Here is a 14,259-nt window from a genome sequence, read left to right as displayed (position 1 = left end):
CTCGACATGAACCCTATGATAACCTTGCACGACATGACAAATGTTGCCGGACGATCACAACGGCACCTGGAGTACACACCGCACGACTGGACAGAACTCTGGCTTCGAAGACTCCTGGGAAAGAAGTGCGTTCATTGAAGGAGGACCACATGCTCTTCACACGAGCTTTTCACGCTTTTGCAGCTTGCTGATCACCCTCCAATCTGCTAGATGAACAAGGGTTGATCCAAGGAGTGCGACAAACTCTTCATACGAGTCTTTCACGCCTCTGCAGCAATCATCGGCTTGCTGATCATCTTCTTGCTGCTCATCCCCAAACTGCCATCCCGATAACAAAATCCCCAAGACCGGTCAATGCTGGAATACAGCTTTGAAAGCACCTCCCAAGCGTGTCATAGACCGCGAAGGTATACACGACTCCCATGCTCTTACGCCCTCACGCCCTCACGCCCTCACGCCCTCACGCCCTCACGCCCTCACGCCCTCACGCCCTCACGCCCTCACGCCCTCACGCCCTCACGCCCTCACGCCCTCACGCCCTCCTCCCATCCCCACCCACCTTGAACCATCCATCAATCCATAAATCACCCTCCAAACCCCAACTCCACCTCCTCAAAAAACTCCAATATCCTTAAAACCTCCCATTTACACTCCGTCATACCTATCCCACCCATCCCACCATCTTCATCTTGAGCAAGCGAAAGCGCAAAAATCTCCTTCAAAATCTCCATCGCAGCCTTCCTGAACTTACTCTCCCCTCCCCCTCCTCCTGCTTCAACATTCATCCAAATCCAAATCTTAGATTCATCATCATTATCCTGATCTTTCTTTTTCCGCTTCTTCATCACGGTGTTGGTGGAAGGGAATGGGAAGGGACAAATCGTCGCGAGATTTGAGAGACCGAGGGTTGAGAATTTTGTTATTGGCGGAGCTGAAGATGAGAACAATGGTGGGTGTGAGTGTTCGTCTTCTTCTGCAAATGCGAGGGATTCCCATTGAGCGTTTCGGAATGCTTGTAATGGGAATACGACGGCGAGGGATGAGAGTTTGGGTTTCCGCTGCGAGGATGAGGAGGAGAAGGATGAGTTGTTGGACCATGTGTTGGAGAATGGTGGGGTTTGGAGTCGTGTGGCATGGAGGCTGGTCTGGCCGCCTCGATCGTGTCCTCCCGTCGTTCGGCCAGTGTAGAACATTCCAGACGCTATAGATCCCAGGACATGGGCGAGAATTATGATTGCAATGCACAGAATCTCGGGACTGAAGATGTTGCGGACTCTTCGCCGACGGGTGTATTGGCCAGCAGATAGCGAGGAGTTATAGGGATAGATCCCTGAGAATGATTGGCGCCGGCGACCAGGCTTGTTTGAGGGCAGCGTTTCGCTTTCACTGGGTCGCTCCTGGGACGAAGGGCGTGGTATGGGATGCAGAATCTCGTCAAGGTTACTCTGATGTGGTTGATCTTGAGGCTTGCTCGATTCTCCATACTGCGGACGAAGAAAGAAGGCTCGCGGTTCTCCAGTACTGTCCGAATAGCGGCGCCGAAGCTGGCGTACCGAAGGCCGCAATATAACTTCCCAGCTTGGGCGGCGTTGCTGTGCCTGCCCGCGCGTGTTAGATCGGTCAACATTCACGCCACCAAGGAAGCCACTTCTTGGGTTATTCAGTCCCGCATTGGCAGAGAGTGGCCGCTGAAAATCTCCTTCATCTGGACTGGCCTCTCCTGTATTAGAAGAGAATGGCCGAGCCAAACTACGTTCATCTCGATTCTTCAGTCCAGCATCTGAACAGCGTCGGCGGAGATAGCCATGCTCATCTGGATTATTCACCGCGGTATCGGAAGAGAGTGGTGGGCGAGAACAACCGTCAGGATTGTTTACTCGTACATTGGAAGAGATTGGTGCGCTCAAGCCATCATCCGGATTTTTCTGCCGTACATTGGGCGAGAGACGCCGGCTAAACCCACCTTGTGGATTAACCGGTCTTTCATAAGAAGAGAATGGCGGAACAAAACCACGTTCGTCTGGATTCCTCACCCCTGCCTGGGAAGAAAGTGGTCGGACGAGTGGTAAGCTGGCCGAGATGCGCAATGGTGCAGTTGGGGTGATCGGTCCTTTATGATACGGCTCCGCCTGGACGTCCAAAGAGTTACGGTCGGCTGGCTCGGCATCACTTGCTCCTGCTCTTGCTCCTGGCCTTCCTCTGCGGCGTTCATCATTGTCGACCTCAGAGGATTGACTGCCTTTCCTCCCGAACAAGACGGGACGCTGAGATACGGTTCCTGGAGCGTTGATGTTGGCAGAATGTGGCAAGAAGGAAGACTCGCTTCCGCTGGAGGAGAAACTACTTCTCAGGAAGACGGGATTGGTACGCAGCGAGTTGTCTGGTAGTGGTGGCACGCTTTGTCTGCGTGTTGGGGAAGGCTGTAGCAGGTTGTCCGGATCCGTCATGGTTGTGGTAGGTCACGAAAGTCAGCGTCGCGCAGAAGGAAGAGATCGTTGGTAGGGAAAAGGAGAGGGTAGATGGGAGCATGAAGGAATGCATTTTGTAGGTTGGAGAGAGAAGAATTGTATGCCAGGTAAGGGCTAGAATAGGATTGAAGTCAGGCTTGCATGATGCATAGTGTGAAATGAAGCTTGCAAAGTCAAGCTTGCAAGTCAAGTCAAGCTTGCATACCGCATACCGCATAATGCATAACCCAGTCGAGCGCGAAGTCAGACTTCTGCAGAAACGCAGCAGCGCGGCGCCGCATCACTGTACACTCCTTGCCCGCGCTCGCGCTTTACGGCATGTGTACTGTGTTTGTTTGCAGAATCGTCTCCCGCACAAAGCGCCCATCTACCTCATCCACCTTCGGCATAACAATTGTCTCGACAATCACCAACATTGGCCGATGCGCGACTTTCCTCGCGCGCCACCCGAAGTAGGCAAGGAGGCAGACCGCAAAGGCTATGATCGTGAGGGCGCGGAGGTTGTTTCTCATCATTCTGGCAAAGCGGCGCATAGGGTGTTCGGGAGTTGGTGCGGGAGGCGGAGGCGGCTGTTGAGGTTGCAATGGCGGCGGCGGCGGTGGTTGCTGTGGTGGAGGCTTTTGCTGGCTTTGTGGTTGCCGATGAGGCCCGGATTCCGTTTGCTCTGGTTGATTCTTGAGCTGTCGTTGTCGCTGCTGGCGTGTTTGCACCACCATCGCGTTGTCTGCTGGGAGGGTGTGGGAGAGCGTGGTTGCATGCGTGCAGGAGGAAAGGAGAAAGGAAGCTGAGTTCTAAATGCCGTAGTGCCTACCGTCTGGTGTGTCTCATGCACGTGGCTCGCAGCCTGGTTGCTTTGTTCTATTGTTGTCTCAGAATGCATTGTTTGTAGTCTGATTCACGTACGCGCTGCGCTCGAGAACGGTCTCAGATCACTGTCGGTCTGCCTGGGGTTTTCGAGGCACGTAATCGCGATTCGAAGTGACAGCGAAGTAAACAGGCATAAGCTGAAGCATTCCAGGAGCCTGCGACGAGGTGCGAGGGTATTGTCTGTTTGCGAGAGCTGAGTAGAAGAAAGGTCAGGATTTGTTTCGTATAGAGTTTTCGCCGAAGCTGCTCTCATGCCAGTGATGTCCAAACCTTAGTAATTACTATTTTAGTAATTACTATAGGGACAGAGTAATTACTATTAGTAATTACTATAGTAATAGTAATTACTATTACTATAAGATTTTGAAAATAGTAATATAGATAGTAATTACTATATAGTAATCACTACATTACTATTTCTCTTACTATACTATTCTCTTAATGCTTCTTTGTCTTATACCTCAGTATTACTATACAATAGAAGTAAGTTTAGGTTAATAACTTGAATTTTACTCTCTATATACTTATTTGTGTATATATATATATATTAATTTGTTTTTTTAATAGATAAGTAAACAAGCACAAATACAGTATATTCAGAAAGGATATTTAGATAGGATACCCAAATAGGATATTTAAATAGGACATTTAGATAGGATATTTAAACAGGATATTTAGATAGGATATTTAGATAGGATATTTAATTTGGATAGTATTTGTCTGTATAGTTATAGTTTAATAATAGTTTCTAGTATTTCCTAGTATTTCTAGTATTTAAGTCTAACTCTCCTAACTATCTAGGCTAGATCTAAATAATCTAAGCTAGAGTAGTCTAGTTCAACCTCTCGATCTAGATCTATTAATTCCTCTTTAGTACTAATATTCTCCTCTTCTATAGTATTATTAGGATATAGTATACTATCGATAATAGTATAAGTAATATTCTTTAGTTCCTCCTTTAAAGTACTATTAAGGTAGTCTTCGACTTGTTGCTTTTTAGTCTCGTTATATTCGGTATTAAAGAAGTTTAGTCTACTAAGAAGGTATATGTCTTCTAAAATATCGGTTTTAAGATAGTAATCTCTTTTACTAGAGATATTCTCTTTTATAGTTGTATAGTCAATAGTATCGATAATATTTAAAGCCGTAAAAGACTTAATAAGGCCTATATAAAATATATTAGCTTATATCTATTAATATTAATTATAACTTACAAGTATCGTTAAAGTATAACGAATATCTTATAAGATACTGATTAAGAGAATCTAGTATAGATACTAGATCTTTATTATCTTTTTTGAGATTTATATAATCTCGAAGATTAAGCTTATTAATAAAGCTAGGGTCGTGTTTGTAAACAAAGCCTATAAAATATTAGTAAATAGCCTTTAAATAACTAGAAAGATGTGTACCTTTTATCTTCTGATATTCCCCATTATTAATATATTTAATCCGTCGAATAAAGTAGACAATTCGAATCCTATTAAGGTATTCGATAATTTTAAGTATAGTCGGTTCGTTACTTCCTCGGTAGTTATTAATAATAGCCTTTATAGTCTTATCTACTCGAGTAGATTTAACTATAGGACTCTTATTAATAAACCGGTTAATAAAATAGGTCGAATAGATAGTAAAGTTAAGATAGAGCATTCTAAATATTAATATTAGTACTAGTCTTATAAATGTTTTTAAAAGAACTCTTACTTTTTAGATTTTAGAAATATATTATATAATAAATATTTCTTTTACTAAGACTACTTTCTAGTAGCAGTAGTAGTAGTAGTAGTAGTAGTAGTAGTAGTAGTAGTAGTAGTAGTAGTAGTAGTAGTAGTAGTAGTAGTAGTAGTAGTAGTAGTAGTAGTAGTAGTTGTTGTTGTTGTTGGTGTTGTTATCGTTATTGTAGTACTTATAAAAAAAATCTAGAAGGGAAAGATAGAGATATATATATTTTGTTCTTCTATAAGTTTTAGGCTTTTTAGTAAGTTTATAAGTTTATAAGTTTATAAGTTTATAAGTTTATAAGTTTATAAGTTTATAATAAATAGAAAAAGCCTAAAGCCGATTTCTTAACTTCTTAGAAGAAATAATAATTTATAATTTAAATAACTATAGATTGGTTTTTTTTCTCCTATACTCTAACTTCTTTAGAGTATAACATAAATAGTAAACAAGTATTTATAGAAAGAGAGGGATGAGAAAATAGCAGCGAACAATTAGAGACGAAGGGAAGATAGTTAAGAAGGAAGGGAGGACGAATAGAAAGCACTATATACGAAGGCAGAGGAGGTACTAAAGGCGGAAGATAGAAGAACCCCTAAGAGGGCATATAGGATAATAATCTTAGAACTCCTTAGAGGACTGAAAGCAATCCACAACTAGGCAAGCTACGTAATTACAAAGGTAGCTGATATAGTCGCAGTAAAGATTACGAAGAAACAATAGGAAATAAGCCTAAACTACCGTACCTAGGCAGCAGTAGCTAGTCAGGAGGCGCTAAAACCCCCGAGGACAGTAGTTAGAGTCTATATTACGGACCTATAGGAGCAAAAGGAAATCTAAGGACTTATAGGGAAAGAGATTATAGAAAGAATTGTAGTTAAAGAGGTAATTAGGGCTAGGAACGAAGGTAAAGGGGTAATTAAGCTATTTATAGTATAAGAGCAGGACAAAAAGAAGCTAGAAATACAAAAAGAATAGATAACTAAGATAGGGAAAATAGCAAAGGTCTCCTAATAGCAATTTATAATTATAGCCTATAGTATAATAAGAAGCTTTAAGGAAGAATAGGATATTAAGAGCCTATAGAGACAAAACCAAGCTATATACCTAGGCCTAAAGATTACAAAAGTAGTATAGATTAAAAGGAAAATCGAAGAGACTAAGAAGCAGTCTTCCCTAATTATCTAGGTAGGGAGTGTAGAGCAAGCTAATATAGTGCTAGACTAGGGGTTGTTCTAGGACTTTAAAAGATTAGAAATAGAGATATATAGAAGCAACTATAGGATAATGTAGTGCTTTAAATGTCAATACTATAGACACTTAGCAGCTAAGTATATAAAGACAACCGATACCTACTCCTATTATATAGGGGATTACTAGGTTAAAGAATACAAAGCATATAAGGGAGAAGTAAGATATGCATACTATACTAAAAGATACCCCTCTTAGGCGAAGGAATACCTAGTAAGAATATAGGCAGCTAGGAAGGTAAAGGAAGCTAGAATCAATACACTAAAAAGATACACAATAAGCTAGGGCAGCTAGGTGTAGAAGCAACCTAGCTAAGTGCTACAAAAGAGGTCTAGGCAAGATAATAGGTTTACATTTAGGGCCTTACTAGCATAAGAGAGCTACTAACAACTAGGGAGACTAAGATACCTTAATATTGCAGGAAAGGAAGCAGGGCAGATAAAGCTTAGTCAAATATTAGTTTAAAGTAAGGGAAGACTAAAGGAAAACTTATAGAGAAATGAAATAGATAAAACCTAATAAACATTGCAACATTACTAAACATTATATAGTATAATATTAACAAGAGCAAAGATAAGGTATAGAGGAGCTTCCTTTAAGTACTAAACCTAAAAGAACATTATATTATTGCAATCTAAGAGCCCTAGCTTAACCTATATATAAAGAGACTAGCAACAGTTAAAGACCTAAGATACTACCTAATTATCTACAACTAGGGAGCCCTAAGGATATGCATCTACATTAGCAAGGAGATAGATACAGAAACCTAGTAGGCTATACTATAGGAGGATAGGGACCTAACATTAGTTTAAGTAGAGACATCCTAAGGTATACTCTAAGTCCACTATATATATAACCTACTACTAGACTTAAGAAGCAGTACCTAACTAAAAACCCTAGAAAGACTACCTAGAGTTATCTAAGGGAATACCTACTAAATCCTACTTAGGGATTTCAACCTCTACTACCCCCTCTAGGGCTTAGACTTTACCCTAGCTTACTACTTCCTAGCAGGAAGACTAATTAATATATTAGAGAGGGAAGGAATAGAAATTGTTACCCTAAAGGGACTAATTACTTAGGAGGCAAGAGGAAGCAGTAGTATACTAGACCTATACTTTATATTGTATTAGATTAGGAATAGGATTACGAGATATAGGGTTAACTAGGAACTAGAGGAATTATTAGACTACTTCCCGGTACAGATTGAGCTAAATGTCTAAGCTAATTAGGAAAGGGAACTAGAGGAGAAGCTCAACTAGAAAGGGGTATAATAGGGAAGGATTAGGGAGGAACTAGAAAGGGACCCAAAACTAGAGGAACTCTTAATAAAGCACCTACTAAGGCTAGAGGATATTAATAAGGCAGTAGAAGAACTAATAGGAATCCTAAAACAGGTAGCTAGAAAGCATACCCTAGCAAAGAAACATTCACTATACTAGCAGCTATACTAGACTAGTAAGTATATAAGGAAGGTTAAAGTAGCAAGGAAGGCTAGGAGGTAGTAGACACAAACCTATACCTAGGAAGCATAGGACAACTATAATAAAGCCTACTAGGAAAAGAAGATCTAGATTAAGAAAGACAAGATACAAGAATAGAGATCTATAATAGGAATAATTACAAAGAAACTAGAGGAGATATAGAGGATAGCTAAATAGGCAAGGAGACCTAAATAGGACAAGGATATACTACTACAATTCCCGGATATTATAGACTAATAAGGATAAATACAGACTATAATAGAAGGGAAAGTAAGAGCCCTAGGCTAACACTTCTTCTATAGAAAAGTACAAGCAGACCTATTAGATATAAAGGAGAAAGAATAAGAGACTCTACTACTAGGCATACTAAGAGATACCTAGGTCAAACCCGAAACTATTAAAAGGATCCTAAAGAAAATTCTAGGTAATAAGGTACTAGGAGAAGACAAGATCTACAACAAACTTCTAAAAGCATATAGGAAGGGGCTAGCCCTAGCACTAGCTAATATCTTTTTATAAAGCCTAGTACTAGGACACTACCTAAGACTATTTAGGAAGTCCCTAATAGTAGTACTAAGGAAGCCCTAGAAGGAAGACTATACATAGCTTAAGGCCTATAGACTAATAGCCCTACTTAATACAATAGGTAAGGTGCTAGAAAAGATTGTCGCTAAAAGGCTAACAACCTTTACCGAGGAAAGGAACATCCTTCCTAAAGGCTAGATAGGAGGAAGAAAGAAGAGGTTAATACTAACAGCTATAGAACTAATTATAGAATAGATTAAGTATATCTAGCACTATAGTTAAAACTAGGTAGCAACCCTCCTCTCTCTCGATATCTTAGGAGCCTTTAATAATGTCTCCTATAAAAGGCTCCTATATATACTTAAATAGAAAGCTATACTAAACTAGATAGTCCAATTTATCTAGTCCTTCCTATAGGAAAGATTAATATAGCTCATTCTAGGCAAATTCAAATTAGACCTAATACTAACTGAAAAGGGAATCCCCTAAGGATCAACACTCTCCCTAATCCTCTTCCTTATCTTTATAGTAGACCTACTCCTACTCCTAGAATTAAAAAACATATTAGCATTAGGGTTTATAGATAATACAAACATCCTAGCCTAGTCTAAGATAATAGAAACTAACTGCAAGATCCTAGAAGAGAAGCACTAGGAGTATAAAAAATAGGTAAGGAGGTATAGAGCAAAATTCGCCCTAGAAAAGTACTAGCTCATCCACTTTAGTAAGGCTAAATCAACCTATAATATAAAGCAATCAATTACTATCTAAGGCTTTAAAACCTAACTATTAGCAGAGCATAGGGTACTAGGGATCTAGCTGGATCTAAAACTAAATTAGGGACTATAAGTAAAGAAGGCAAAGCAGAGGGCAGATGCTAATATACAATCTATTAATAGGCTTATAGCCTCTATATAGGGGGCTACATTCGAGAAAGCTAAAGTTATATATAAAGCAATTATCAAACTAGCAATACTATATAGAGTACAGATATAGACAGCCTAAAAGAAAACACTAAAGAGGATTGAGTAACTAGTTAGTAGGTCCTAAACCTAAAGCCTAAAGAAAATCCTAGGAGTATACAAAACTATACTAATAAGGGTAGTAGAAATGGAATCAGGGATCCTACTAGTTAAACAATACTTTAAGGGACTAAGATACTAATATATAGTAAAGACAATAGAATACCTAGCCTAATAGACTATCTAAAAGGCACTAGATAAGATAAAAGCCTAGTACATTAGGACTAGGAGGCGAGATAGACTATAAATCACTCCCTAGAAAGTCAAAGACCTAGAGCAATATAGAGTCTTAATAAGAGAAATGCTAGAGAAAGAGCTTTAGGGACTAAATATAAGGCTAAAGGAAGACAAGCTAAAGGGAGAGAAACAAAGCCTAGTAGAATCAATTGCTAGATACCTATAGGAGCAGGAATAGAACAAAACATAAGTTAGACTAGGAACCCTAAAGGCACTAATCAAATTTAGTTAATACAACTACTAGCTCTATAAGGACCTAAACAGGGTCGAGGCAAGCCTAGCTATCCAAATTAGATCTAAACATATTAGACTTAGATCTTACCTATTTAGAAGAAACGTCCTAGGAATTGAAAGTAGAGCTTACTAATATAGCTACTAATCTTAGAACCCTAAGCATATACTACTAGTCTGCCCTTAATAGTTAGAAGGTAGAAGTAATTAGAGACTAAAAGCAATAGAAAGGGAATACGACAAGCTAATCTAGAGTAAAGAAGACCTAAAGAGGATAGTAAAGTAGATTATTAAATAGGGATTTATATAACAATTCGCACTAGTAAGGGAAACTAAGGAGTAGATAAGAAGGAGGGAAGAAGAGGGGGAAAGAAGGGCAGGGCAGCAGGCAAGGTAGTTAGAGGGTAACAACTATAACACTAGTATACCCTAGAGGAAGGAAAATAAGGAAACGAGGAAGATCAATACTTATAAATAGGACAGGAGGGAGGTTTTTACTAACTAAGTTGGTTTCCTACCCAAAACAATATATAGAAACAGACCTATATAGGCCGAAAGGCACTACAACAGGCAAATGAAATATCTATCTATCTATTTATAGAAAGAAATTCTATTACTAGAGTAGTATTAGTACTATAGTAGAACTATAGTAGTACTACTCTACTAATAGTAGTAGTAATAACTTTCTAAAATAGGAGAGAAAGGGAAGAGGTACATATCTCTATCGTTCTAGAAGTTAGAGTTTTATAAGTTTATAAGTTTATAAGTTTATAAGTTTATAAGTTTATAAGTTTAGAAGTTTATAAGTTCCTAAGTTTATAAGTTTATACTTTATAAGTTTATAAGTCTATACTCTATAACCTTATAAATATCTTACTTTATAACTATATAGATTTATAAGTATATAGTATTAGAAATATGAATTTTAATAAGTATCGTATTTTATAGATATAGAAATTTGTACTTAAAAATAGGTACTTTTTAGATTTCTAAAAAAAAGGACTATCGTTTACTAATTTTGATTAATTATTTAGCTAAGACTTTAATAAATTATACCTTATATTATAATTTATTAATAAATTATAACTTATATTATAATTCCTAATAAATTATAATTGATATTATAATTTATTAATAAATTATAACTTATATTATAATTTATTAATAATATATAACTTATATTATAATTTATTAATAATATATAAACATTTAGCTCTCTATTTCTTAATTCTTAGACACCCTATAGATATCCTTAGTATAGTAGTCGGTATAGCCTCTATAATTAGGCATTCTATTCTTAGGAATTAGTATTTTATTATAATTAGCTTATATAGACTTACTTAAAGCTATCCGGTTTAAAACCTTCTGCCTTAGGATAGAATACCGTCTTCTTCTTTCGAGGTATAAAGATAGAAACTTCTTGTTTTTTACGTTTTATAAAGGGCTTAAAAGGAGTGCCTTTATTATATATAGGCGTCGGTATAGTAGGTGCCTTTGCCGCGCGCCCAATTTGCGTAAAAGGTACTATATAATCTTTATTAGCTTATATTAGTTATTATAGGATTAGATATTAGCATACAGCCCGTTTTAGGATTAATTCGTATTTCTTTAATACTACTAAGTATAGTATTTGAAGTAATAGAGGTTGTAGTAGTAGTCGCCATTCTATAATAATTAATTAGTTTTAAAACTCTACTAGTTTTTATAGTAAAACTTACTCTATAGTAGAAGTATAGATAGTATAGTTATAGACTAGTTTAGTAGTCTAGAGATAGCTTGTATTTTGCTAATAGTAAAGAGAAAAGAAGTAGAAGAAGAAGGGAAAGAATAGAATCTATATATTAAAATTTCGAGGCAGTATAAACTTATAAGCTTATAAACTTATAATATTATAAGTTTATAAGCTTATAAGTTTATAAGTTTATAATAACTTTAAACTTCATATTATTATAAACTTGTAAAATTATATATTAATAAGTTTACAAGTTTATAAGCTTATAATAAACCTTAAACCAAGTCGTTCCTAGCTATAACTCAAATATATATATCCGCTTCTTTCCTCTCTAGTTCTACTTCTTTTATCTCAACAACTTTATATCTATCTACTAAGTATCTAATACTCTATAGTAGCTAGATATAATATAAGATATACTGCCACTACTACTACTACTATAACTAATATAAACTTTTAAATTCTTTTTAAAAAAACTTTTATAAAGAAAATAATATTACTATTACTATATACTATAATACTTAGATATTATTATTTTATTAGATATATACTAATTATTTATATCTTAAACCCGCTTTATTATATAACAAAATGCCTAAGGCTTCTTTTAATCCTAATAAAGACGATAAACTTCCGCCTCTAGAACTCGCACCTATTCGAGTTAGAGAACGCCTTTTAACTTGGGAATTAGATCCTAAAAAGGATAATAAACCACGAACAATTACATTAAAATGTACTAGTTGTAGTAAGGTCTGGGATAAAACTAAATGGCCAATAAATTGGGATAATCTAGACAAGCATTTCTATAAACAGCATCCTACTATAGATATTAAGTCTATTATTAATATGTCTACTTCTAGACCTACTAGAGACGAATCTAGCAAGCGTACTACACAAACCCTTATTACCCAAACACTTAAACCTACTACTTCTTTTTCTAATTTAAGTACTACAAGTAGTAATCCTAGAAAACGTAAAGCCTACGGATTTTTTAATAACGAGGAGTTTACGCGCCTTTTTCTATTATTTATTATTAATAATAATCTACCTTTTAGTATTACTAATAGCCCAAGTCTTATAGAGCTTCTAACATATTTAAATAATGAAATAAGTCTCCCTAGTAGACAAACTATTAGACGGGCTTTTAATACTTTCTATATAACCGAAATAGAAACTATATATACTATTTTAAGAAAGAATAATAGTCGCCTATCGTTAAGGTTTGACGAATGGAAGTCTAAGTCTAATAATAAAGACTTCTTAGGCATTACAATACATTTTATTAATAAAGAATTTAAACTTGAATATTATTTAATCGGTTTCGAGCTTCTAAACGACTATACTATCTATAATTCTTAGGCACTATTTACTGCTTTTAATAAAGTAATAAAAGATACTAGAGTTGGTAATCGTCTATTCGGAGTAACTCGAGATAACGCTAGTCCCGTTAATAGTCTAGTAAAAGATATATCTACTAGATATAAAACAGAGTACGGCTATACTATTATAGGTAATCGTTGCGTAGCACATATTCTTAATCTTATTTCTAATCGTATACTATTATATACATACTTTATTAGTAATAATACTAAAGTTCTAAAAGACAACCTAGATAATATATATAAAAATAATCCTAGTTACGAGTTCTATAAATCTCTTAAACTACTTCCTAGTATTATTAGAAATATTATCTTTTGCTTTAGAAATAATCCCTTCTTAAAGAATACCTTTGCGGCTAAGGTTAAACAATACAAAAAGGATAATAATACTAAATTAGGCCCCGAAGAATTATTACGAGATAACGATACTAGGTGGCTTTCTACTTATACTATGCTTAATAGATTTATTTATTTTAAAGATGAAATTAATAGTGTATTAGCCGACGCTAGTAAACTATCTAAAAGCAAGCAAAAGACTCTTAAACTAGATAAATTTACTATACTAGAAGAAGAATGGAGTTATCTACAAAATATTAGAAATATACTAGAAGTATTTAGGAGTACTACTATTAAATTTCAGGCTAGAGAATATAAAACAGTATCGAATACTATCCCTTATATAGTTCGACTTCTTAAAGAGATAGATGGTTTAATAGCTGTTATTAGAGATAGTGATAATCCTTATATTAAATACGGCCTTATAGAGGCTAGATCTATACTATTAGAATATTATCCTATAAGCCAAGATGATATAAGTACTATAGAAGATAATAATAAGTCTAAGACCTTTAATAAATTAAAAGACTTACTAATATGTACAACCTTAAATCCTAGATATAAAATAGGCGTTTTTAAGACATCTATTATGAATTTTAGTCCTAATTTAATAAAAGAAATCGAGGATTATTTTAAAGAAAAAGTCGCTATATATAAGGAAGAATATATTCAATCCTTTAATAAAACAATAATTGAAAACGAGTCGCAAAATACTATTGCTAGTAGTTCTAAATCTATTAATAGAGAATACGATAGCGACGAGGAATTTCTAATAGAAAATACTAGTAGTACTAATCTATTAAGTACAGACGAAGGTACAACTTATTTAAGCGAAACTCGTATTACTAAAGATATAAGTATTAGCGACTATTATCGGTCTATTCAAGTTAGACTACCTATTATTTATAATCTTGCTAGAGACTATTTCTCGCTATCCTCTACTTCCGTTCCAATAGAATCTAAATTCTCGGAAGCTAGCGATATAGTACTGAAAAAGAAATCGTTATA

The 14,259-nt window shown here is 36.0% G+C and overlaps 1 protein-coding gene across 1 annotated transcript; it reads right to left on the bottom strand.

The window, feature by feature from the left end:
• Positions 1-13: 13 nt before the first annotated feature.
• Positions 14-11,747, bottom strand: MYCFIDRAFT_179694 (uncharacterized protein; the record flags this gene model as incomplete). The annotated part of the gene is made up of 15 exons (XM_007933723.1): positions 14-23; positions 59-114; positions 163-306; positions 335-425; positions 457-467; positions 497-507; positions 537-559; positions 589-2,420; positions 2,464-2,719; positions 2,753-2,793; positions 2,825-2,848; positions 2,879-3,252; positions 3,301-3,326; positions 3,368-3,583; positions 11,743-11,747. 15 exons carry the CDS (start codon positions 11,745-11,747, stop codon positions 14-16), a joined length of 3,120 nt encoding a protein of 1,039 aa, XP_007931914.1.
• Positions 11,748-14,259: the final 2,512 nt, after the last annotated feature.

This window comes from Pseudocercospora fijiensis (genome assembly GCF_000340215.1).
Source record: "Pseudocercospora fijiensis CIRAD86 unplaced genomic scaffold MYCFIscaffold_11, whole genome shotgun sequence".
Lineage (NCBI taxonomy): Eukaryota > Fungi > Ascomycota > Dothideomycetes > Mycosphaerellales > Mycosphaerellaceae > Pseudocercospora > Pseudocercospora fijiensis.
The sequence above is the reverse complement of the archived record's forward strand: the minus strand, read 5'-3'. Positions and strand labels throughout refer to the sequence as shown.